Below are 27,411 nucleotides of genomic sequence, written 5' to 3'. Positions count from 1 at the left end.
TTTATTTATATACCGCCCTATGGCAAACCAATCCGGGCGGTTGACAACAGTAAAATATAAAATATAACAATTAAAAACACTTTATCCCTCCCCCCCTTAAGACAATATTAAACAGTATAACATATTAAAAACACAACATCAAGCATAAAAACAGCAATTAAAACCCTGATATCCCTCTGTTGATCCTCGACCATCACTGAGATGGGGCCACGGGAGGAATGAGGGAATCAGGGAACCTGGGCTGGGATGGTTAGTCTGGAAAGGCCTGCCGGAAGAGATCCGTCTTGACCGCTTTTTTAAAGCTGTCTAATGATGTTATCTGACGGATCTCATCTGGCAGGTCGTTCCAGAGTTTGGGGGCAACAGCAGAGAACGCCCTCTGGGAGGTCGCCGCAAGCCTAGATTTTAAAGGCTGCAGTAAGTTCTTCCCTCCCAGAGGACCGGAGAGCGCGGGGAGGATTGTACGGGAGGAGGCGGTCCCTGAGATAGCTTGGACCCAAGCCATTTAGGGCTTTAAAGGTAATAACCAACACCTTGTACTGGGCCCGGAAGCTGATAGGCAGCCAGTGGAGGGACCTCAAAACCGGAGTAATGTGGTCCCTCCTAGATGTTCCTGAGACAAGCTTGGCTGCCATGTTTTGAATGAGCTGTAATTTCTGAGTCAAGCACAGGGGTAGCCCCATGTAGAGTGCATTACAGAAGTCAAGGCGTGAGGTTACCAGCGCGTGCACAACCGTCTCGAGATCCCTTACTTCCAGAAAAGGGCGCAGCTGGCGTATCAGCCGAAGCTGATAACAGGCACTCCTGACCGTCGCATTTACCTGATTTGTCATCAGGAGCGACGAGTCAAGGAGCACCCCCAGACTGCGAACACAGTCGCTGGAGGAGAGTGTGACCCCATCCAAGACTGGAGGTTGCAACCTCCGTCTTGTCTGGATTCAGTTTCAATCTGTTTTTCCTCATCCAGCCCATTACCACCTGAAGACATTCATTGAGAGAAGAGATGCCATCAGAATTCGAGGCCGACGAACGAGATACGGAGAAATAGATTTGGGTGTCATCAGCGTACTGATAACACCCAGCACCATGACTCCGTATTATCTCACCCAGCGGCTTCATATAGATGTTAAATAACATCGGGGACAAAATAGCCCCCTGAGGAACCCCACAAGTGAGGTACCTCTTACTGGAGCTACAGTCCCCGAGTAGCACCCTCTGAGACCTGTCCGAGAGGAAGGACCGGAACCACTGCAAGGCAGTGCCCCCGATATGTTAAACATATTTTCAGACCCATAAGCAACTAGCACAGAAGAGGGACTATTAGCCTAGGATGTTGAGGGTCTTCTTCTGTGTTGTGTGTGACTAAACATATACTTCAATCAATCTTTTTCTCTCAGTTGGTTTTTTCTCTTTTTTTCTTGTTTTCCTTTTTTTTCTACAACAGTATATTGCTTAAGATAGGGAGGGATTGGCATTGTTTGAATTTGTGGCTGTTTTCCTGGATAGTGGTCCACTGTGCGCGCACACACACACACACACACACCAATTGGGTTATGAAATGTCTGATTACCTGTACAGTCACTATTCAGCTTAAAAAATTGTTGGTTTGTCAAAATTTTATACCAGCTGTTCCCAACCTGTGCTCCAAGGAGCCGTTATGGCTCCGCTTGCACTTCCCAGATGCTCCATGGCTGCTCCAGGAAAATGAAAGTAATAAAAATTGAATGAAATTAAATAATAAGAAACAAAAAGTAACACTAATCCTGAACACCATTAACTTGTAAGACATAGGATAGGCTTCTTAGGGGATCCACCATAGAAATTGATTCTAAAAAGGGCTCCGCAAGTCAAAAAGGTTGGGAACCTCAGCTCTATACAGTCCTTTGAGAAACTGTAGAATACAGAATCTAAATTTGGACTTTATTCATGCAAATATTAGGAATCACTGACTTTGGACTGAAAAAATATACTGAAGGATTAAAGATTGGCTTGAGGGCAGTTAACAACCACTTCAGAGATCACTGACAGAATCTGAACAAATTTCACTTCTGTGACACTGACATATCGGCTAAAATTGTGTCGTCCTTTTTAAAGCTTTACACAGTTCCGCATCTTGTTGGGAGATTTCGACTTTACAGAGGTTGAAGAGACTAACAGAATTTTGGGACAAGTTTATTTCACTACATTTGTGTTCTTTATGTTCTTCATTCTTTTGGTATGTAAATACTTATTTCTAGAAATTTTGTTTGTTTATGTGTTTTTTTTTTAATGTCTTCTTTGTGGCAAGGCCTAACAACAGTTTTGTATTATTTATTTTTGTACTCAGAGAGTCAGTCTAAGGAAGTCTGTTTTCTCAGCACAGTAGGAAACTGAATGTTATTAGAAATTTGCTACTTCCAATGTCAGCTTGCTAACTGGAAGTAGAGTAAACTCTTCATTCCTTTTATATATGTTGAAAACGGGACCAGGGATACATAGATTCCTACATTCTTCATACACCCAAGAGCATGATCCTTACCTGTCAAAATGGAAAGTTAAATATGCACATAGGATCTAGAATAGAATAGATGGTAGTTGTCAGGAAGCATTCATTTTCTGGAATGTATGGATAAGCAGCTCTTTTGTATTTTTCTGGTGAGGTGAGTAAATGCTATAGGTTTCATTCTTTCTAACTCACTCTGAACTCACCAAACAGAACCCCAACTGAAATCTATTCAGAAGTTTAACATAAGATCCTGTGCAAAACAGGCTGTGAATATGAATGGAACTGCCCATTACCGCAAAAGCAGGTTGTACATTATGTTCACTGCTCTTTCTAGAGTAAATTAAGCTGAAAAGTGTGTCAGGGGGTGACCACCAAGCCTGCCTTTTAAATCTCCCACTGCACTAACCATATTTACTATTCTGGGATTGGCTATTACCATGCTTTTTATGTAAGGCACATGAATATCTTTTGATAGGACCAAGAAAAAGGTGTCTTTCCTCCTGACCTGCTGATATAATTTATGACAGCATTTTCAAATTACACTCTTTATATCCTCTCTGCCCCTGACATGGACAAACCTTGACATAAATGCTACTGTAGTTTACAGCAGACCTGTTTAATCATTGGATTTATCTACAAGCCCATTCACCAGACAACAGTTTATTCAATGGGACTACAGTAGTGGGGACTAATTAATAGAATTTAAGCCCTTGGCAATGGTGGTGATGCTTCATTCAAAAATGTAGCACCTTTTTAGTATTTCAGTTAATGAAATCAAAGATTTTGGTGTCATTACTTTTAAAAATGCTTGTCTTAAACAGAACATGTTTTTGGCTATCATCAATGATACGTACTCAGAGGTCAAATCAGATATGGCACAACAGAAGTCTGAAATGGAACTGTCAGATCTTATTAAAAAGGTAAAAAATGTATCACAGTTATTTGTGCTGCCTCAACCAAATAGCTCATTATTTCTTGTCTGTCTCCACACTTCAGTGTAAAATTACAACACTTTACCTACATACTTTTTATGGGACATCCATAGTTATGGAAGAAAAATCTTCCCATTTCCCTTGTTTTGTTTTGTCCAGCAACAGCAGAATTGATGGGAAGCAATTTGTGAGTGAATATTTTCAGTGGGAATTCTTCTTCCCCTCCAAAAATTCTGCCTGCGATCTCCTTTTGTTTATTCCTTTTGGCACAAAGCAGAGACCTTGTTCACTTCTCTTTTAACTTGCTAAATATTCTTTTCCCCATATTTATCTCTGGAGTGTCTTTGGGGTGATTTTATCACCATATATACTGTTTCAACTTTTTAGTTTACCGTAGTTTTTGATGTTTTGTTATCTTCATGGTGCTTTTAATTTTTATTGTATCATTGTCACAGTCTATTTGAGAATGGAATCTCTTTTAACAATTGATAACTGACAATTAAATACAGGTCCTCCCCCAATTGGGAAGGTGGTGGCTATATATGATAAATTTCTAACAGGGTTCAGAGAGTTAATGTCTCATAATTTGATTCACATCTTACAGTTGGGAGGCCAAATTTTATGCTTTTCTTAAATAAATAAAAGCTTTCTAAACATGTCCAAAATAGCCCATTTAAAGAAATGTAGAAATGTTATAACTTTAACTGGATAATAAACATACTGTTCTGACTTTTTCAGGAATACACCAAAGCCATGGTGAAATTAAAATTGAAGAAAACACCAGTTGATGACATTTCAGAGAGTCTACGACAAAGCGGAGGCAAATTAAACTTTGATGAACTACGGCAAGACCTAAAGGGGTAAATCTGAACAAATCACTCTTTATTTTACCATGCTTCAAACATTATTCCATGCAGAGGATCTTGATGACTGACAGTTCAAAAGCAGTCAAAATTAGTAGATTTGGGAAGATGATAAAGATTTAGGTGCAGTCTGTCATGTAGACTGAAGTTTCTCTCCTCTGTTTGCAACTCCTAATTACTCCTTAAGACACTTTCACAAACCACTTATGTAAAGGTGGTTTTTACAATTATTTTTAATGTCTATTTTTGTTTGATCTTGTTAGTAATAGTAAATTCCAGCACAGATTCAGGGGACTGAAGTGTATGAGGTTTTATTTTTATTTATTTTTTAAATAATATTTTATCACAAATCTTCTTAAGGAAAAAAAACTTTATTCATTCCTCCAGCCCTCTGGATCCTTTGGCAACCTTTTGATGAAACTTTTCAAATAACTAAGTGGAAAACTAGAGAGGTGTGCTATTTTTTCCTTCTAGAAAAGGACATACTGATGCTGAGATTGAAGCCATTTTTACAAAGTATGACCAAGATGGTGATCAGGAATTGACTGAACTGGAGCATCAACAAATGAGAGATGATTTGGAGAAAGAGCGAGTGAGTTAACAAAACTGATTCATTTCTAGTAAGACTTGTTTGTCTCACTATCTCACTATTAGATCCAGAAGTAGGGCTGTTGTTTTTCAAAAAAGTGACTTTGCCTGAATTGTATTAGGCTTGGGTTGAAAGATGGGGCAGGTGTTGTGTGTTTTTGTTATTATGACTGTGAACAGCCTTGGTTGTTTTCACTAAGGAGGACTTAGAGCTAGACAGAAGCTCTCTGACTCGTCCGTTGAGTGGTCGTAGTTTTCCACGAAGCCTTGATGACTCAGAAGAAGATGATGATGATGACAGTGGACATAGCTCCAGGAGGAGAGGCAGCAGCTCAAGTGGAGTGTCATATGAAGAGTTTCAAGTGTGAGTAATGTTAGGTGTTGCATTACTGATTTTCAAAATATTTCAGTAAAACATTTTTGAATATTAGTCTGTCCAACACAGTGGTGTTTATTTCTGAAAAACATCATTTGTGCCAACAATGGAATCAGTTCTGTCTTGTGTATTTTTTTTTCTTAATCTGGAATCCCTGTGTTCCTTTGTTGTTTGTTGATATTTGTGTGCCTTCAAGTTGTTTCCGATTTACTAAGGCAAATTTATCATGGGGTTTTCTCAGCAAGTTTCTTCATGGGGGTTTACCTTTGCCATCCTCTGGAGCTGAGAAAATGTGACTTTCCCAAGATCACTCAGCTGGTTTACATGGCCAGGCCAGGATTTGAAGCCTGATTTCCAGAGTCATAGTCTAGTGCTCAAACCACTGCATCATGCTGGCTCCCTTTGTGTTCCTTAGGATAAGTTAAATCTACTAAAGAGAATTAGATCAAGATTTGGATCCATTTTTCTGTTGTTGTTGTTTTTTTCCACAAATCCTTTTGCTCTCAGACCCATTTATTTGTCTTTTTTTAACTCTTCCCCTAGCACTATATTTCAAATGAGTTTATTTTCTTCCTGTCAGCTTTCTTCACCGTCCAGCTTTCACAGCCATCCATATACATTGGAAATACTATGTCGTTCATGACCCTGATTTAGGTATTCAGTGATACCTAAGGGAATTCAATGATATCTTAGGGAGCTAGGTATGTTTAGCCTGGAAAAAAGAAGGTTAAGAGTTGATATGATAGCCTTGTTTAAATACTTGAAGAGATGTCATATTGAGGATGGAGCAAGCTTGGTTTCTGCTGATTCAGAGAACAGGACCCGAAACAATGGATGCAAGCTACAAGAAAAGAGATTCCACCTCAACATTAGGAGGAACTTCCTGACAGTAAGAGTTGTTTGACAATGGGACACACTCCCTCGGAGTGTGGTGGAGTCTCCTTCTTTGTAAGTCTTTAAACAGGCTGGATGGCCATCTGTCGGGGGTGCTTTGATTGTGAGTTCCTGCATGGCAGGGGGTTGGATTAGATGGTCCTTGAGATCTCTTCCAACTCTATGACTCTATGATTCTATGATCTTTATAGTTGAGGATCTTATCTAGTTTCCTCATAGCTAGAGTTAAAGTACAATACTTATAGTGACTTACATTGAATAAATCAACCCAGGTTTTGGAGGTCAATTTTTGACTAAAATTTCTAGACTTATATGTGAGTATAAACAGTACTTCCAAAAATTTCAGTCTCAGAAATTATTTCAAGAAATTCTAGCTTAAAACAGTCCTAAGAGAAATGCTCCCTGTTTTAGTGAAATACTACTTCCAGAAAAAGTGCAACCAAATAGTTAAAAGTTATATCCAGCCATATTAGCAGCTGGCACATTAAAAAGTGTCTGTGTTCTAGGTTGGTTCGACGAGTCGATCGCATGGAGCATTCCATAGGCAGCATTGTTTCGAAGGTCGATGCTGTCATTGTGAAACTGGAAGTCATGGAGAAAACAAAACTTAAGAGGAAAGAGGTCTTGAGTAGACTGTTGGATGGGGTCACAGAGGTAAACTTACTTTTAGAAAAAAGTGAATTGATGTGTGCAACTTGTTTCACAAAATGATACTTTCTCTGCAGTTTTCTAAAGCAGAAAGAATAGTAGATCTCTTGTTCCTAATTTATTTTAGTAGAGTTTAAAAAAAGGGTTTTGGCAATCTCTTCATGATCTATTATGTTATTTAAACCTAGGATGAAAGGTTGGGCCGTGACAATGAGGTTCACAGGGATCAGATGGAGAGACTTGTAAGAGAAGAATTGGACCACTGGGAATCAGATGATACAGCATCCCAAGTGAGCCACCGCTTGGGAACCCCAGTAGGGCTCAATGGCCAATGCCGGTCCAGGAGTTCCCGCCCTTCTTCCTCACAGTCCACAGAAGGTGTTGATGGAGGAGGAGCTGGAAATGGTGGAAGCAACATACATGTCTAGTAGCATTTTTCTTGTGCTTTCAAGAATTCCCACAATTAGTGACTTACCTAAATGATAGGGTGCTGTCTATAAATAAGATCTGTGTATCTACCTACACAAGTTGGTAGACTGAATAAGCAGAGAAGCAGCTTCATTCTTCTGGTTTAATAGAGCTAGAAGATGTTATAAGATGTTCCAACTATTTTCAGGACCAGATATTTATTTAAAATGTAACACTTAAACACCATTTATGTGGAAATGACATGCATTTTTCAACTTAGCAGGGAAAATATGGCCAAACCAAAATAAAGTTACTTATTTTTGTGTGAGGTTTTAGTCCTACACCCACCTTTCTGAGAATAAGCCCCACCGAACACAGTGGGACTTACTTCTTAGTAAACTTGCAAAGGATTGCACTGTAAGTAACTGTCTTACACATGTTCATATACAAATCAAATATATAATACACTGAGGCTGTCTTTCCATAGACTCCTTCTTTCCCACTTTTAAAAATCAGCTGACCAGAGGAAACTAGTAAAGTATAGACATCTAATTGTTTATAAAAGTGTATTGATTACTTTATGAAGATGGAGTTTACCTATTTCTTCTGGTTTTCTAGGAACTGAGGTTGTATTAATGTATTTTAAAAACAGGTGTGTTTATTTTCCTTGCCTGTATCTCATGGGTTTGCTGTCATTTCCATGAGGATGAAGATAATTGCCTATCAGTATAAAGTAGTTCTTCTCTCCCTCCCCCTGCCATTTTCCCATGGGGATTACTTGTTCTCCTTCTTCCTATGAGTGCTCCTTTATGTAAACATTCTTAGCCATCTGTTCCCACATACCTTGAGTCAATTAATTCACTGCAGATAACTAAGTGGTGTTGGCTAAGAAAGTGGTGCTATATACTGGTAATCTTATATTCCCATCCAAAGAAGAAAGTAATTTTAAAGCAAAACTGATATATGCCTCCTCTGCAAGCTAGATAAACCAACTATAGAAATAACCATGCATGCTGCATGTATAAGCATCCTCTGAATAGAAGTGCAGACTTGATGGTTTGTTAATGAGTGACTGATAAGGAAAGTGTCCAAACCAAAGATTAAATGCCTTACATCTCCACTGTGAAAAGAAAAAGATATTGTACAACTTGATGTCACTATTCTGTTCATGAGGATTTCAATTCTAAATCTTACATCTTGGATGATTTGGAACCACATGATGTTCTCAGTTTATCTACTCTTCCTTTCTGTCCTAATGTGATGGTGAATTATCCCATAGCAGAAAGACTCTGTAAAAAGTGACTTACCGTATATTTCATGGAATTAAGAAGAGTCGTATCTTTCTTTTGTGAGAGTTGTTTCAGTTCAAGAACAAAAATCTAAAAGCAGAAAATCTAAATTCCTGCTTCACCTGAGAATGACATTCTCTCAACAAAGAGAAAATTGACTTTCTTGAGTGATTAAATAGTGTTTGCCATTAATTTTTTACTTATATTAGACATGAAGTAACAAACCAAAGTTTGGTTGATATTAATGGTAACCATGGAGATTTAGGATTTGAATAAATAAACAGGGTGCTTCTGTAAATAGCTACAAGGATGAATGTAACTTTTGGGGACATGTTCCATTGCTCTTATGCTAAGAACTAGATGTGTTTTGTAGGTTGCTTTGTCCCACACGGCTTTTGCCCCAATGGGAAAGAAAGACCAGCACATGAGCTTTGTGCAGTAGTGCCAAAGGTATTTTGAAGAAAGGTTTTGTGTCTTTCTCTGTGCCATTTCCCACACTCTTAACAGTATTAAGCAGCAGAGTGAGCAACTGCCTTTGCAACATGGCTTGAAATGCACATTTTAAAAATGCTGTGTTTTTGATCTTCAGCAGCCATCACAAAATCATCTTTCATTTGCAGTCTCTTATAGGAAAACCAAAATGTTTGCATTCATAAATCATACTAGTTTATATTTCTGTAACATGTTGTTACTAATTAACAAACTTCATTTTGAAGTGCAATTAAGATTTCATGGGTTGTCCATGTGTGCTGACAATGTACATACAATTAAAGTATGGCGGCGAAGACTCTAGGGTTTTTAAAAATCTTTTTATTTCCCAATGTATAACGATAATGAATTCCCAACCCCATTTCTAGAATAACTGTCTTTATAGCAAAAAATAATAAGTATCATTGTTTAGAAAGTTAATTATACATAACTTCCATACTGATAAAAATATATCAGATTAATAGCAGCTGACTTCTCACCTAATAAAGATATTATGTGATTTACCTATGTTTGTGAATAGTTTGTGTGAAGAAGGGGGAATGATCTATTTATAAAATTATTTCTGCAGGTTGTTTTCAATTAGGCGATGCATCATTTTTGGACTTAGCTCTTCACAATTTCATTTCAGTTCTATGCTCTTAAACTAAAGCAAAAGACTATCTGTGCATGTGCACAGGATTGCAGCTCATGAAATCAGTTGTATGGTGGAGAGGAGGGTGTACATGATTTGTTTGGACTATCTCAGCCTAGGTTTGCAACCTTACTGAGGAATACTAATAGCATGGGTAAAATGGTCATTAACTCATTTTCTGAAGTTAAACGGGAAGTATTTAATAGACCTCAAGGGTTTCAATTCATCCTACACAATCACAGCAACATGCTTATAGTTTCAGTACCTTTGGTGACATTCAACTGACTCATAGACTGTTTGTCACATGATTACAGGATCCCACAGTAGTTTTGCTCTAGTGGATTATTATGGGGGCTACAACTCCCATTTCAAATCTGCTATCTTTAGTATATCATCTGTTAGTTAATTTATTATCAGCATGTTTGGATTCTCCTCAATGCAGACAAATTGGTCCCTGCACTTGGGGACTAGTATGTCAATGATGGGATCTCACATTATCCACCTTCTCTGATGTTTGTGAAAATTAGGCCTTACCAACTTTGGAAACTTTGACAGCCAGACTGTTTACTGGTACACCAATATTAAAATCACTCAGTTTCTAGCCAAAGTACAAAATGTTGGTCATTAACCTACATGGTTTAGGTCCAGGTTACCTACAGGATTGCCTTTTCCCATATAATCTACCCTGTACACTCAGGTCCATTGGGAAATATCTACTTTAGTCAGCCAAAACTTGGCTGACGGTTACTCAGAGGACATTTTCTTCAGACTGTGGAATGACCTGCCAGAAGAGATTAATCAACCCGTGAGTGAGTTTAATTCAGTAAGTAAAGAACAGTCTTTTCCAGCAGGCCTATTCAGGGTATTTTAAAATTATGGTTTTTAAAGTATTTATTGTTGGGGTTTAATAGGTATTGGTTTTATATACTCTTTTAGCTGGTTTTATATGTTGTTCCCTGCCTCAATCCACAAGGATTGGTGGAGAAGAAATAATTATTACAATTATAGTTATTAAATGAAGGGCTCATCATTGTTTTTGCATATTTGTTTTATGTGTGTATGTATGCAGACGGAGCCTAATTGTGTTGACTGGAGAAGAGTTTTTGCATTGGAATCCTCTAGGTCTGCCATTTCCAATAGGAGGGACGCACCTATTGCCACCACAGAAAGCCTTGGTGGTGCAATGGTTAAATGTTGTTACTACAGCCACTCACTCACAAGCCATAAGGTTGTGAGTTCAATCCCAGGTGGGGCTCCAGGGTCCACTCAGCCTGGCATCCTTCTGAAGTCGGTAAAATGAGTACCCAACTTGTTGGGAGCAGTTAGCTTACACATTGTAAACCGCTTAGGGTGTGCTTAAGTGCACTGATAAGTGGTATAGAAATGTACTTGCTTTTGTTACTTGCTATTCCTCCTGCAGAAAATAACAAGACCTACAAGAAGCAATCTGATTAAGATTGTGGTGGAGCAAATAATGAATGTCCCTGTCTTACTTCTAATCAGTTTGCCCTTCTCCACTGCACATATAGACACAAACACATACAGGCTATTTTTTATTTTTAAAAAAACATTAAAACTGAACAGCAGAACAACGTAGTGCAGTCATACCTCAGTTAACAAAGCCTCTGACAAAGATGCTTCTTCTTATAAAGTCTTTTTAGGTCCCCCAACCCCCCGCTTCCTCTGTGTACCTGGCCATTTTTTAACAGCATTAACTGGAAGAGGGTGAAGAAGCAGGACTGGCGAAACACAGCCTTTCGGTGTCAGGTTGCAGCAGTGTGTTGGCAGTAAACTTAAAGCTTGAAGTTATAACAGGATTCTACTCTAACTGATCCTACTGTGGCTGTGCATGTAGGTACAACAGGCAAAATAAACAGTAGCTATCCAGAACGAGCCAGCATGATGTAGTGGTTAGAGTTTTGGACTACAATTCTGGAGACTAGGGTTCAAATCTGCTCAGCCATGGAAATCTGCTGGGTGACTGGCCAAGTCACATTCTCTCAGCCTCAGAGACGGGCAAAGGCAAATCTCTGAACAAATCCTGTAAATCAAAACCTATGATATTCACCTTAGGGTCGCCATAAGTCAGAAGTGACTTGAAGGCACACAACAAAAATAATTTCCAGAATCTTCTACTGTGCATGCATGAACAACAAAACACTGTGAAAAGGTGAATGCAGATAAGTCTAATTCACCAGCTGTGTTAGAGAGGCATAGATGACCACCAAAAGAATTTGTAAGAAAAGTGGAGGCAAGTGTAAAGGTGTCTGTTCTTTCCATGTTAATTTTGCCTCTGGTACCAAATTTTCGATTAAAGAAGGCATGCCCAGGAACACAGCTGCTTCATTAACTGAGGTTTACCTGTATCTAATATTGCCATAGCAGCTGCAGTTAGAGTTCAATAAAATTCACTGTAAGTGGACATGTGTCAAACACCAAAATATTTAATAAGTTTTATATTTTACAAATATTACATGTTTACTATAACAGTACATTGCAGCCACCCTACTTGTTTAAGTGTACTTCTTTAGAAATCTCAATTTCAGGTATGCCATTGTCAGGAAAATGATTGTCATGACTATAAGTGCAATGTAATTCTGGAGCAAACTCCAGGTAGATGGATCGATGCCTTGAGTCTCCAGATATTGCTCTCCAGTGCATCTAAGAAAAAAAGAAGTTATCCGTTAGCCAAAGTATTGTTAAAAATGCCCAATGTTTAAGTTCCCTATTATTTTTTTCATTTGTTGTACATAATGTTTCCTAGTGTAATTCAAAATGAATGACAATTAAGAGATACAGTAGGATGTATGAAAGGTTAAAAAATAGACTGTGGAGAACAATATATGCAAATCTATCCTTAAACCTCTGGCAAACAGATGGCAAAATCCACTGAGGGTTTTTTGGCCCATTCCATTCCATGATATTGCTCACCTATAATCTCACATGGATAAATTAATAAACCTTTTTCATTCTTAGGACATTCTTCTAGTTACTGTATTCTCAATCCATTCCCAGTATTGTTTTATCTGATCCCCTACAATAGGTGGGCCAGGCTAGGAGAAAGACGGGAAGAAAACCATGCCAAAGAACTTAGAAAATTCCCACAGGCATAACTGTTTATTTTCATGCTTATGACTACAGTATATGGATGAAAGGATAGAGGGGATCAGTGCTGCACTCTTGCCTTTCACCAGGGGCTGGTTTCTTTTTCTTTTTAATAAGAGTTAAAGTACAGTACTTACATTGACCCATGGATAAGTTGATTCAGGTGTTTTGGGTCAGTTTTTTCACTAAAATTTCTAGACTTATATATGAGTATATATAGTATTATGCTTGGCATATCAGAAGTACAGTTTTGTCAGACAATTGCTACAAACAATTTAATTTTTTTTATTTGTTTCACAGTCTTGACCTTGTATGGAACACCTGAACTGTAAGAAACCTATTTGGTTCTGCCAGTTTATTTGAAGAAGAAAAACATACCAAGAAACTATTTTTGTCTCCCCTTGCTCTCCATAGAGTCAAGTAAACGTAGCATGTTCATTCCCATTTTTTTAAAAAAGGAAACCAAAATCTGATACTGTACATAGTCTGATATATGAACCTCTTATTCTAAACATTGTATGGTGGTGGTGTTTGCCTTCAAGTCCTTTCTAACTTATGGTGACCCAAAGGTGAACCTATCACAGGATTTTCTTGGCAAGTTTCTTCAGAGAGGGCTTGCCACTGCCATCCACCGAAGCTGAGAGACTGTGACTTGCCTAAGGTCACAAAGTGGGTTTTCATGGCTGAGCGAGAATTCAAACCCTACTCTCCAGATGCTCAAACCACTACATCATGCTGTAGAAATCATTCTAAAAGACATTCCATAATCCATTTTTTTCACAAGCGCAACTACACAAAAAGACTTTGGAAAAAATGAAATGAAAATGTTTTCCGACAAATCCCCCCCACCCTTCACATCTTCAGATAGGAGAGCAATTTGCCTTACTGGTTTATTTGTCTCTTTTAGAATCATGGAGTTGGAAGAGACCCCAAGGGCCATCCACTCCAACCCCCTGCCATGCAGGAACTCTCAGCCAAAGTATCCCCGACAGATGCCCATCCAGCCTCTGTTTAAAGACCTTCAAGGAAGGAGACAGAACAGCCCTTACTGTCAGGAAGTTCCTCCTAATGTTGAAGTGGAATCTCTTTTCCTGCAGTTTGCATCCATTGTTCCGGGTCCTGTTCTCTGGAGCAGCAGAAAATAAGCTTGCTCCCTCCTGAATATGACATCCCTTCAAATATTTAAACAGGGCTATCATATCACTTCTTAACCTTCTCTTCTCCAGATTAAACATTAAGTGCTTAAGTAGTTCCTCATAGGACATGGTTTACAGACCCTTCACCATTTTAGTCGCCCTCCTTTGGACACGCTCCAGTTTCTCAATGTCCTTTTTGAATTGTGGTGCCCAGAATTGGACACAATATTCCAGGTGGGGCCTGACCAAAGTAGAATAGAGTGGCACTACTACTTCTCTTGATCTAGACACTATACTCCTATTGATGCAATCTAAAATCGCAGTGGGCTTTTTAGAGGCCACATTGCACTGTTGACTCATGTTCAACTTGTGGTCTACTTGAACTCCTAGATCCCTTTCACACGTAGTTTCATTCAGTCAGGTGTCCCTCATCCTATATCTATGCATTTCATTTTCCTGCCCTATGTGCAGTCCATCTATGCTTTGGTTCAGGAATAAGAGACAAGAGGAACAAGCAGGACATGCTTAGCTACTGCTTTTGTTAAAGGACAAAGCTATGTATGGAATACAGTTTCATCCCATTATTTGTGATCACTGTAGATTACTGTGATATTAGGAAATGGAGGGAAAGCAGACAAGAGATCAGGCCCCAAAGAACAGCTACATAAAGGCAGATGTTCTATTTTTAGCTTGATAGAGTACTGTACAAGTTTTGTAATGTGATGAATGCTTACATGCCACGTCGGACGAGTGTCATATTGTATCCTTCTGGGAGCTCCCTGCAAAACTTGAGCCCAGTAAATTCATTGATTAGCAATGCCTTGGAAGACAAACAACTGAATTACTTGGCTGGCATTATCTGAGAGGGTTTACATATTGCCATTATGTCTACAGAGGGACAAAATGACAGGTACAGTCCAGTGGTGTTAAATAAGAAACTACAAATTGCACTTCTTGATACCTTGTCAGGTCTCTGCATACAATGTCCAAAGACTTTCATGGCTGGCATCCATAGTTTTTTGTGGGTTTTTTGGGCTATGTGGCTATGTTCTAGAAGAGTTCGTTCCTGACATTTCGCCAAGAGATGCTGGCGAAATGTCAGGAACAAACTCTTTTAGAACATGGGCCACATAGTCTGAAAAACCCACAAAAAAACTATAGTAAAGTAGTGGCTGTTACTTTGTACCTTCAAATTATTTTTGACTTATGGTGACCCTAAGGTGACACTATCACAAGGTCTTCTTGGCAAGAATTATTCAGAAGTTTGCTATTGCCTTCCTCTGAGATGGAGAGAATGTGACTTGCCCAAGATTACCCACCAGGTTTTCGTAGCCAAGTGTGAATTAAAATCTGGCTTCCCAGACCACTAGTCCAACACTCAAACCACTACACCATGCTGGTTCTCCACAGTACAAGTGCAGACACTCTGCACCATTTTCCACCTGGCTAACAGCAACGTTGCCAGTTAGACAATTGCAATTTGTAACAGTTGGGTAGAAGAGGGAATGTAAGGGGAGGTAACTCATCTTGCAAACTGCACTTGCTGAAATGCCTTCATTTACCCTTCTATTGGACAGTTCAGAGCCCTATGCACCAGCCACCCTTAATGTAACAGGTAATAAGAGAAATTTGCACTTATCTACAATCAAATACCAAGGACAAAGGGGTGTCACTCTAAAAATGTTTCCTGGAAAGAAATTGTGTAACAGAGAATCATTCAACTCAATCAAACTTTATCTCCTTTGTAAGGCAAAATCCAGTTCAACTTCCTTTCCACAGACAGGTTCCATCATCCACCTCTGGTGTTCACTTGTCTTGTTATATTTCTAATGTACTTAGGTATATTTCTGAAGTTTTGATCCTCTGATGCAAAGAGGTCCAGAGCTTCTGAAGGACTATTTGTTTTTAATAGTGTACTGTGCACACATATATAAGACAAGTGTGGCGTTGTGGTTTGAGTGTCAGAGTATGACTCTGGAAGACCAGGCTTCGATTCCTGCTCAGCCATGAAACCCACTGGATGACCCTGGGAAAATCGCATGCTCTCAGACTCAAGGGAAGACAATGGCAAACCTCCTCTGAACAAATCTTGCCAAGAAAACCCCATGGGTCGTCATAAGTTGGAAACAACTTCAAGGCACCTCACAAAAGATTCCTGAGTGAACTCAGCAGTCATGAGATAAGAAGAGAAGTTGTTGTATGGGCTGGAAACTAGATGAAGAACTGGAAGCAAGGAGTAGGAATAAATGGCCAGTTATCACAATTGTGACGGGCAGGGGTTTGTAGTGCTGGACAAGGCACCAAAATGACAACCAAAATTATGGGGCGATTACAATGAATCCTTTATAATAAAAGGTTACAAAATTTGGGGCACTTTAGTTTATGAAAAAGGCAAGTAACAGGAGAAGGCAAAAGTTATGCATGGTGTAGATAAGTGGGTTAAGCTGAAACATTTTCTTCCTCTTGCTTAATATAGGTTCAGTCTTCTATTCCGAAATGTCTGGGACCAGAAGTGTTTTTGATTTCTTTTGTTTTCTTTTTTTTGGGGGGGGGGGGGGGGGGGGATTGGATTTTGTAATACCTGTATTTGAATATATGTACATAATGAATATCTTGGAGATGGGAGCCAAGTCTAAACACAAAATTCATTTATGTTTCATATACCTAAACCTACACACAGCTTGTAGGTAATTTTAATACAATATTTTAAAAAATAAATGTTGTGCATAAAACAAAGTTGATGTACACTGAACCATCAGAAAGCAAAGTTGTCATTATGTCAGACACCCACGAAAAAAGCATCCGTTTTTGGAGTGTTTTGGATTTTGAAATTATGAATAAGGGAAACTCAATTTGTACTTGAACCCAGCATCTCCTACTGAAACTCAAAGGTGGGAGATTCGGGACAGCTACAAAGGAAAGTCTTCTTCATACAGGAGGCAATGGGAAAGTGATGAGTCCAGAATGGGTGGCTTTAAAAGGGCTTGGATAAATTCACAGAGGATGGTGTGATGACAGAAATAAAATAAAAAATCTTCATTTACTATTAAAACAAGGGTGGGGTGGTGTTCCAGATGCTGCTACCTGTAATTCCCAGCATTTTTCATTCTTGGATATGCTGGCTAAGGGCAGCTGCTGGAAACTGGAGTCCAGTGACAGCACTCCACAGCTCTCGTTGTCCTCTGAACCCAAACAGGCAACCACCTGTATGTTAAATGTTAATATATCCAGCTTTGCCCACCAAAATGGGTAAGAAAAGCAAACATAGGACAATTAATTACATGTGCATGGACTCAGAAGAGTAGGGCTGCATCTGTACTGCAGAAATAAAGAATTTTGATAGCACTTTAACTGCTATGGCTCAATGCTATGGAATTCTGGGATTTATAGTTTTGCAACATATTGAGCCTTCTTTCTCAGAGGGCTCTGGTGTCACAACAAACTACAATTCCCAGGATTCCATAGCATTGAGTCACAACGGTTAAAGTGATGTCAAGCTGCACTATCTCAGCAGTGAAGATGCAGTTTAGGATCTTTTAGAGGAAGACTAGGAATTGGAAGAAACTAGATAGGATTCTCAAATATAAAGATACATAACTGAATGTTAAATTCAGGATCATCTATATGCCACAGTATTTCAGTTTTCCATGTATGGCTGTGAAAACTGGACAGGAATAAAATGAACTCATTTGCAATGTGATGCAGGAGGAGAGTTCTACAGATATCATGGACTGCCAAAAAGAGAGAGTTCTAGAAGAAATCAGGCCTGATCACTCCCTTAAAAGCCAAAATGACTAAACTGGGACTATTGTACATTGGGCATTATCATGAGACAATATGACTCATTAGAAAATATGGTGATGCTTAGTAGCGGAGAAGGCAGTAAGAAAGGAAAGGAGAAAAACAGCATTACAGATGGTCAGACTCAGTCAAGAAACCTGCAGCCCTGAGTCTGCAAAATCTTAAAGGACTGCTAATGACACGATGTCTTGGAGGTCCCTCATTCATAGGGTCAAAACCAACTTGATAGCACTTAATAACAACTTGACACCTCTGAACCCAAACAGGCAACCACCTGTTTGGCACATCATATAGTGTGCTTAGAACACATTTCTTTGCACAGCTACCCAACATTTTAAAGACAAATTGCTGTATGCTTACATTGAGGCCATAGCGAGGAATGCTGAACCACTTGAGCCACAGCAACCCAGACGAAATGGTTTTGAGGTTTACCAGCAAGCCAGAAAAAACCTGAAAACAAACAAACAAATATATGTTCAGAGAGAATTAGGACTGTTACAGAACAAAATTTTATCATGTCCTGAATTCATTTTCATTATTAATCACTATTAAATATATGCATCATTGGATTTGTGGTTTTCATTTTTACTGTGAAGTGGGGATTCTAATTACCAGTAGCTATATATCTAAGCAAGTTCAAAAAATAAATATCTTCCCTTTTTTCCCCTCTGTAGCTGTACTTTCAATAAAGCTTGTATTCAGTCTTGCATAGACAAATAAATCACCTGCTAAATCCACCAAGCTTCCCCATCCCCATTGAGTTTATTTATGGGGTAATGCAAAGTATTATGGAGTGCCTTATACTTGATTATGCAATTAAAATTCATTAACATTACAAAAGACCCACCTCTGATAGAAACAAAAAATTTAACATTAGTTTATTGAGAAGGATATACCTATCCGCCTGTTTTTCATGGGTATGGCTACAAGATTATAATGATTTAACTTCAAGATTTACCATCATATAAATTTGACACATGATTTGATGCAGGCTCCAGGATATGTGTCACAAGTGAAAAGCCATTTGCATTTGTGTTCAGAAGCGAGGAGCAACATCCCAACTGAAATAAAGAATCAAACCATTTGGCCTGGATTCATTCCTCATCTCTATCATACGTGTCTGAACTTGTTCCTTCTGAGAACACCAGGCAATGTTCTCTCCCCATCAGCACAAAGTATCCTGCTTTAAATTATTTTTCCCAGGAGGGAAGCTATATAACTCTGCTGCGCAAAGAGTCTTGTGGCACCTAAAAGACTAACAAAAGCTTATGCCACTTGAAAGCAACTAAGAGTCAAATCATATGTATATCTACTCAAAAGTAATCTCTAATGAGTTCAAGGGTTTATGCTTGGGTAAATAGATATGGGATGGCACCCTAATTCTGGCTGGATTCCGTGTGTGTGTGTGTGTGTGTGTGTGTGATAATACACACATACACCATATATTAGTACATAATTATGTACTATATCATATGGAAAGGAATACACTAATATATTTATATACTTTGTGTATACACACACACATTAATTTTATATAAACTAATTCTGACAGAACTAATGGACTTCACATGCCACACTCCAACATTTCCAGCCCAAAGTGTAGTGTGGTGTGACCCCTGGTATGGTCATGTCCATTTGCACTTCTGGGGTTTCGCACCAATATTTCTGGCATATAAAGTAGGTGGGGGGTACTTTGGTGTATAACCACATTATGGGTAATTTTTCACTTGAAAAATTAGGAGCAGGCTTATGAGAACACAGAGGGCTGCAGAAGGTAGGGAGGCAATGCTCCATGAAGCCTAATACCTGCCGTTTCCCCATTTCCATGCAGCATAAAAGATACAGATGCTTTAAATTATAAAATCCCCAGGCATGATTACATTTAAGAAAAGTGTGCTTTATATAATACAAAGAGGTTCAGTTCCATTCCCTCTGTGCAAATGACTAACTCTTAAGAAGCAGTGTTTCTTAAGCTATCTAATATGGAAGGCAAGTGGGGCTCTCCATCACCACTATGCCCCAGGGATTGGCATCATGTTTATACCCATATGTAACTTTTTTCCCCTGGAAACTCACCACAAACTGGCAAGCAATGGATTCCAGCCTGAGCATCAGTCCACAGACCAGTGTTTAAGCAGCACTTTTGTTATGCAAAGAACAGACATTAGGGACTGGGGGTCTCCACCAGCTGTCAGCGATACTTCAAATGCTGGTGAAACTAACTTTGCAAGAGGCATGAGTAAGCTTTAGATTGTGGGCACCAATATATAACAGTACTAACTGGGAAGACTCCAAGTTCTGGGTGAATTAAGATTTTATTTAGAAAATATGCAGAGTGCAGTCACATACATGTGACTGTAATCCAAACAAACACAGCATTCAGAGCTAACTGAAATGGAAAACCAGAAAGGGGATAGAGGAGTGTTTAGAGGTTTGCAGTGAGGTCATAATTACCTATCCAAAAAGAAGACTATGGAAAAATGGAGTGGCTCCGAATGGGAGGTCTGAGGGCAACATAGAACATACATGGAGCACAGCCTGGGACAACTGTGTGTGTATTCCATGCACAGAAGTTTAGGTTCTGAAACCATATTTATACCTTAAAACTAGCTCTAAGTAGTGGGCTATCTTGCCAGGTAACAAAGGCTGAATTACTTGTCCCAAGAATCGACGGTGCGATTCCAGATTGGTTGATGGTTTTAATTTTAGCGTAACAAAAATGGTGATTGGATCAGGACACCCCTGAGATGGATAGATGAAGAGGTTTGACTCATGATGTAACAGGATATAGGCAGAGAGAGATTGGCTTACTGCTTTAGGTGCAAAGAGATCCTTTGTCTCAGGTTTCAAGACGAAATGTAAATGTCTCAGGTGAAACAATCTTTTTCTCCTGGGAACCTGACCTACTAGTGATCCTGAAAGGTCACTGATCTCTCAAAAACATATTATCACCAGAAATGAGATATGGAAATCTGATGTACAGTGCAATATAACACAGAAACACCATTAAATTCTGAATTCAAAAAATGCACAGATACATAAGAAATTACAAAAGAAAACTACAGTAGTCACATTTCCCCCCTAAAAATAGATACTAAGAGAAAATAATCATAAAGCACTCACAATCATAAACACAAAGCAAATATTTATGAGGAGATTTGCAACTGATGTGACATCTTGTCCTGTTGCTATTGCTAGAGCCAGGGAACTGGCTGCGTAGGCGACTAATATAATCGTGATCGTCATGATAAAGAAGGCTGTCACAGTTGGCTTGAAACCTAAAACGGATTTAAAATATCAATATTCACACATATTCAGGGTGAACATCACAGAACATTACATAGTTATAGTGCAATTCTACATACGCACTACTGAATTCAATGAGGACATTCAGCCTAAGCATAATAATTTGCTTTAGAACATAAACAGTATGTGGCTCATCATTTTTTGTGGCTTTATACATACACTGAACATGTAATGCATGTCTTCCCAATATAGTCCCATCCTGATGTATTGGACTGCAATTCCCATCATCCCCAGACAGCATGGAGATCTAGGATGTGGAAGGAAATATATTGTCATGTGTTTTTCTTACTGAAAAGAGCAAATGCCTAGCCACCCAAATGGAATTGGAAATGATGGAAATTGTGGTCTCAAAAATTTGGAGGCTGTTATGTTGGGCGTTGGGGCAACTGGCAAATATCAGCGACAAGGTTAACTGCTTTGAAAGATTCACCAGTGGGACAATATATAAACAACATATGTAATTAATATGTATCACACACACACATATATATACACGTACATATTACATATTAAGAATACACTCTCACACACACATATAGTGGGCCCTCCACATTCACTGGGGCTACAGGCACAGGATCCCATAAAAGTGGGAAAACTGCAAATAAAAAATCCACTATTTTTTTTATCTGAGAGAGCACTTGCTTAGGAATCTCTAGGTCCTCCAGTGCAACTCTGTGGTCAACATCTGTTGGCAATTGATCATAATATTGTGCTGGAGGACCTACAAATGCTTAGAGACATCTGCCGATATGAAACTATATTTTGAGTCAGCATGCCTGTCATGGTTGAAGGAATGGATTTTATTGGATAATACTAGGAAGTTAGAATTAGAAGGATGTGAACTGAGATTTGGGTGGCATGCACACGTGTGGTATGGAAAGGTGAGGGCAAATGTAGATTTTAAAAATCATATTATTAAAGGAGCCTTGATAAGAGTCTAGAATAAATACAAGGAAAGGTTTAGTAGAAAATTACCTAATTGTGTATCATCACAGGAAGCATTCTGCAAGATTGGATGAGGTATTAGGATTTAATAGAATAGGGCCAGGGAGATTGGAAGTTCAAAGAACTACAACGATTAGAAAACGAATGGCATGAAGTATCATGGTTTTATTATGTATGTATTTTCATTAAAATTGTAGTCAAATCCATTTTGTTTATTTTGTAAGTGATTTGTTTGACTTTTTTATAAAGTGATTTGTTAATAAAGTTTATTTTAAAATAAAAAAATGCCTAAAGAAATATTCTTCCCAGGAATGTTTAGATTCTCCGGTTCAACCTCTGGCAAAAGTTCTCCATAGAGTCACACTGGAAGACTTACAGATTCCTAGAGAAGACATTTATCAAATCCGCAAATAATCAAAGTTGCAATAGTCAAAGCTGCAAATGTGAAGGGTTGACTGTACACACACACACACCAATTAATAACATATGGTGCTAACTTCTAAGTCATCTACATATCTTACAAAAGCCTAACAGCAACACTGCAGCTTGGCCTATCAATTTTTTTGTGCACAGAACTCCTGCATTTTCAAGAAACATCTATTCTCTTTGCTTCTCTACATATACTGTATAATGTAAAGTAAAAAAGAAAAAGGCCTATTTCTGCCAGAGCCCTAGCACTCTTGCATCTACAAAGAATTGCTGCATTTGGGGTAATTCTCCTGCTCAATCTTTTGTCATCCCACTTTTCAAGCTGCTTTTAAAACGTCTCACTTTCTCTTTCCTCCTCCCACTTTCCCCTTTGTCCTCAGCTTACATCAACTGCTGACAAACTGAATTCAGTGTGTAAAAGCAGTTTGCACTCAGTTAACTCAATGGAAGGTGAGGAGAAGAGCAGGTGGAATATTGCCCTTCCCAGTAGGTTCAGGCAAAAGCTGCAGCGTCTTCTAGCTTGTGCATTCTTCCTCATTAATTACATTTCCCATCTTGATCACATTCTGATGTTATTTGGCTGTACATGCCCTAGTTTTCATGTGAACTGTTGGAGGCTATGGGATATGTCTCCCTTTAGTTGAGGGGAACAGGAAGAGATCCTTACTAAAACCCACAAGCTCCACACACTGACTTTCCCAACAGTTTTTAGCAAAATCATGTTTCTACATTTTTTTTCCTGAAAGCAAATGCTTAAGACACCTGTTAGACACACTTGTGACCCTATAATTCAACCACTGTTTATTTTATCTACTGATTTAGAATTACCAGTAGACTTTCATATAACTTCCATCTAACTATCACGTAGGAGGCAAAAGAGAGAAGGGAAATGGTAACCTTAATATCTCTTTTATCAAAAAGGTAAGAACTTGCCTATTATGAAGTAATTTAAGGAGGTGAGGATGATGCCTGGCAGAGTCCTCATGGGCACCATGTCAGCTAGTATCTTTGAGAAGAAAAATGCAGAAACTCTATAGTAGCCACTTATATATTCATGTCTGAAATACAAGAGAGATGGATAATCAGTTGGGTTTTCTTTTAATAATTGCTTTTAAATTATTAATAAATAAGATGGTAGAAAATGTGAAGGTGCAGGGGCAGGGAAGCTCCCATTATCATTCCGCTGCCAAAGTGCCATTCTCTTCTTAACCACACAGTTACCTACATAAATATCCTTTTTTCCGTGATAAATAGTTCAACAGTCGTAATACTATTCAAACACTGATTGGTCGTCAAAAAGAAGAAAGCGCCAACTCTACAGAAAAAAGAAATCCACAAAAATTTCCAAATTAGAAAAAGAAACAAAAATGTGACACAAATATTATTATTATTATTATTATTATTATTATTATTATTATTATTTATAGCCGCCTTTTCACAAGGAATCAAGGCGGGTTACAACATCAAAAAACATATAATACAATACAATAAAATATCAATTACCATTAAAATAAGTCCCCCTGCCCTACCCTCCAACCCAACAAAACAAGTAAAATTAGCAATTACAATCAAATAAGCTACAGTAAATAAAATCAGCTAAACTGAGGAACAAGCAAGGCGGGAGAATCTATATTTGGAGGGCAGGCAGGTGTCTTGCTCGGGATGTTGCTTCATCTTTTATACTGCCCTATCCTAGAAATGCAGAACTAACAAATGGTTTTATAGGACAGGAGCACAGCAAGTCAGGAGGGGGACGGACAAATGCTATTGCTATGGTGCCACAACAAAATACCATTCCCAGAATTGCATAGCATTGAGCATGGCAATGAAAGTGGCATAAAACCGGATTATTTCTGCAGTGTAGATGCAACCTAGGTCAGCCCTTCCTAGCTGGCACAGCCCTCAACCCTAGTCAGTATGGCCAATAGTAGAAGTTGTATTTCAAAACCACTGGAGGGTACCAAGGTGGGAAAGACTGGGCTGGATGTTTAAAACCCAAGGTGTTTTGTATGTCAGCAAAAAGTCTAGGGAAGTCACCCCAGAATCAACCAGAAATTACTCAAGATGTTCTGAAAATATTTTTTTAAAGAAACTGGACAATTATTCTAAGTCAACCCAACACAATGGAAAAAATCACTTTGCATGGCTTCCTTTCCCCAAGCCTTTCTGCACAGAGTAAACACACTAAGAGAAAATAAACTTTAACAGTGCTTTCCTAATGTTTACTGACCTATTTTGAATGCCAGACCTATCATTTTTAACTCCAGCATAAACGGCTCCAAATACTATTGACAGACAAGTGGCAATAGCTAGCTAGAAAGGAAAGGAAAGAACACTTTGGGTTAAAAACATAATGCCTTGAGCAATGAGGAATTAGAAAAATCAGTATTGTAGCTACAATTTATTATACTCTTCTGCAGGATCAGTAATGGTATATCCACAATGATTACATCTGGGCCCACCTGCACTACAAGGGAATCACAAGTCTTAGCATGCTGGACTTCTCAAGCATAAATGGCAGGGACAGGACTGGGTTGTAGAGGATTGTGAAGGACATTTGCCCCAGCTGCAGTCCCAGTTAGAGTTGACAAGTGAAAAAAGAGACAAGGTCCCTGTCCTTTTCATTTTTGTGTAGTAGAGGGAATTTCAGCAAGTGTTTCAGTTCCACCATGTCTAAGTCCCAGAAGCTGATGAAAGACCCTCACTCCATCCCAAATGTCTCTGCCTTGGAATTGAAGGGAGAGAAGAAGAGGCACGCACAGCTCCATCTTGCCTAGGTCCAGAAGCAGAAAAAAGCTCTCTCTCCTATCCAACAGCCACTTAGGCAGGCACAGCTCCATCTTGTCTAGACCCAGAAGCTGATGAAAGGTCCTTCCCTCCAATCCCACTGCCACTACCCCAACCTTTGAGGGAGAGAGGAAGAGGCAGGCAAAGTTCCACCTTGCCTAGGCACAGAAACAAATGAAAAACCCTCTTTCCAACCCAACTACCACTGTCCAGGCCTCAGAAGTAGAGAAGAAGAGGCAGGCACAGCTCCATCATGCTTGGGTAGCTTATCACTCAGCATTTTAAACCAGTTCCAGCCTCCCAGGATGGAGCCGGGACGCGGGATGGAGGCGAGGATTATCACACACTAAATCGTCACTGAACGGTGAATGCTTTCAGCCCAGGTCCAAGCCATGCTCCTCCAGCACATTTTAGAAGTTGGAAAACTTTCTGACTTCTAAAAAGTGCTGGTGGAGCATGGCTTGGACCCATGGCAGTGCTGGTGGAGCATGGCTTGGACCCATGGCAGTGGCGGTTTGGCGAAGATTCAGTGTGTAATAATCCCCGCCTCCATCCTGTGCCCCAGCTCGAGCCCAGGAGGCTGGAGCCGGTTTAAAATGCTGAGCGATAAGCTCTGAGGCCCAAAAGCAGGTGAATGGCCCTCCCTCCAACCCAATTACTATTGCCTTGGTCTTGGAGTGAGAGAAGAAGGGGCAGGCACAGCTCCATCCTGCCTAGGCCCAGAAACTGATGAAAAGCCCGCCCTCCATCCCAACTACCAGTGTCCTGGCCTTGGAGGGAGAGAAGAAGAGGCAGTGTTTGCTGGACTTACCCCCCTTACCACCTTATTATTATTATACTTGTATCACACTCTTGCCCCAGAACTGGGACTCAGAGTGGCTGCTACATGACTTCTAAAACTTTTCCCCCCCATAAAAACAACGTTGACATTTACAACTCTGTCAAACTCTGGTTTGAGTGTAAAGAGAAAGCATTTCAACTAAACACCTGAAAGGTAAACTGCAGCAAGATTGAGTTTCCAGAGAGAAAACTGGAAGGGCTCCTGTACCTTTAATGACTGTGTAGAAGTGTGGATTTTAGATTGTGTAGAAGTGGTGGTTTCAGTTGAGTGACAAGTGTTGTTTGTCACACTACTGAGTAACAAACCACACTTGCTGAAATTCCAACTTCTACACAATTAAAGGTACAGGTGCCCTCTCCAGTATTCACTCTGGCAGAGATACTTAAAATGCTGGATTTCGGAACACACCAAGTGTTGTGAGAACATTAAACTGCCAGAACTATTTCCAGAAAAATACAGTATACGCATGGAGCAGTTCCATGTATGTCTACTCGAGCAATCCTGTGCATATCTACTCAGAAATCAGTCCCACTCAGTTCAAAGGGATCCATTCCTAAATAAATGTACAGAGGAAGTGACTATGATCAAACTGATTAAAAACCCTGCACTGTGCCCTCCTAAGAATAAACAAAAAGTGAAGAAAATCTGTGCCTGCATAATGGTAACAGTCTGTTCAGCAGTGTTTAAGCAAAAAGGATTGCTTGAACCGTTTAACACTCTAAGCACACTTGATACATGGTACCGCAGTGCTAAGGACCAGCTGAAAGGACAAAATGTCAGGGATAATTCTACTGCTAAGCCAAGTTGAAGTGGGAAACAAAGATCATATCAAGACCAATTTAAGAAGATTATCAAAAACAAGGTTGGGGGAGGCCTTAAGGAAACGTGGGGACTGTTCAAGAATGCATTCAAAATCCATCCTTAATGAGGTTAGGGAGATTGAAACGATTGTGAGAAAAAAGTCATGTCTATTAACCCTGGAAGATTATAAGCTCTTACGAATCCTAATGCTTGTCACAAGGTCAAGCTTTTACAAAACAATTAATAGGGATCCTCATAATATCAACACACACACAAAGCTTTTAAACTTCACAGGCTCTGGGCCGGAGATTAGGCATCGCTGTACTGCTTTTTTAAAAATAAAATAAAAATTGTGCCTTGGAGGATTTTACTGGAAGCAAGACTTGCAGAAAAGGATACCCAAGAGGAGCAGACACTAAAAGGAAGAATGGCTGCTATGGATTCCTAGGGTCCTAGGTGGGGCCAGCCCAAGAGATTTTGTTGCCTGAGGCACAAGACAAGGCTGTGCTCCCTTCCATATTTAGATGGTGACTGGTCTGTTATTTGAATATTGTTGATGGAACAGCATTCCCACCAACACAACTGAGGTCAGCAGGCCAGTTATTATTATTATTATTATTATTATTATTATTATTATTATTATTATTATTATTATTA

At 39.2% G+C, this 27,411-nt stretch overlaps 2 protein-coding genes across 3 annotated transcripts in view; one reads left to right on the top strand and one right to left on the bottom strand.

Annotated features, from left to right (window-relative positions):
* Positions 1-9,475, top strand: part of PKD2 (polycystin 2, transient receptor potential cation channel) — a 26,505-nt gene extending 17,030 nt beyond the window's left edge. The window contains exons 9-15 of one of the 2 annotated variants that reach the window (XM_042468550.1): positions 2,095-2,215; positions 3,307-3,405; positions 4,156-4,277; positions 4,755-4,872; positions 5,072-5,232; positions 6,645-6,792; positions 6,975-9,475. In XM_042468550.1, the coding sequence (XP_042324484.1) occupies positions 2,095-2,215; positions 3,307-3,405; positions 4,156-4,277; positions 4,755-4,872; positions 5,072-5,232; positions 6,645-6,792; positions 6,975-7,214 (1,009 nt within the window). In that variant the 3' untranslated portion in view covers positions 7,215-9,475. Of the gene's footprint in view, positions 1-2,094; positions 2,216-3,306; positions 3,406-4,155; positions 4,278-4,754; positions 4,873-5,068; positions 5,233-6,644; positions 6,793-6,974 lie in introns of both variants that reach the window. The other variant, XM_042468549.1, reaches the window with a different exon arrangement.
* Positions 9,476-12,078: 2,603 nt separating this feature from the next.
* The window catches only part of LOC121930306 (broad substrate specificity ATP-binding cassette transporter ABCG2-like), a 26,233-nt gene continuing 10,900 nt past the window's right edge, over positions 12,079-27,411 (bottom strand). Inside the window, exons 9-15 of the mRNA XM_042466468.1 lie at positions 24,556-24,638; positions 23,551-23,640; positions 23,259-23,383; positions 20,769-20,923; positions 18,006-18,095; positions 14,586-14,664; positions 12,079-12,280 (exon numbers count right to left, since the gene is read on the bottom strand). Of these exons, the coding sequence (XP_042322402.1) occupies positions 12,117-12,280; positions 14,586-14,664; positions 18,006-18,095; positions 20,769-20,923; positions 23,259-23,383; positions 23,551-23,640; positions 24,556-24,638 (786 nt within the window). The 3' untranslated portion in view covers positions 12,079-12,116. The remainder of the gene's footprint in view (positions 12,281-14,585; positions 14,665-18,005; positions 18,096-20,768; positions 20,924-23,258; positions 23,384-23,550; positions 23,641-24,555; positions 24,639-27,411) is intronic.

The sequence above is a fragment of the Sceloporus undulatus genome, chromosome 5, assembly GCF_019175285.1.
Source record: "Sceloporus undulatus isolate JIND9_A2432 ecotype Alabama chromosome 5, SceUnd_v1.1, whole genome shotgun sequence".
Classification (NCBI taxonomy): domain Eukaryota; kingdom Metazoa; phylum Chordata; class Lepidosauria; order Squamata; family Phrynosomatidae; genus Sceloporus; species Sceloporus undulatus.
The sequence above is the reverse complement of the archived record's forward strand: the minus strand, read 5'-3'. Positions and strand labels throughout refer to the sequence as shown.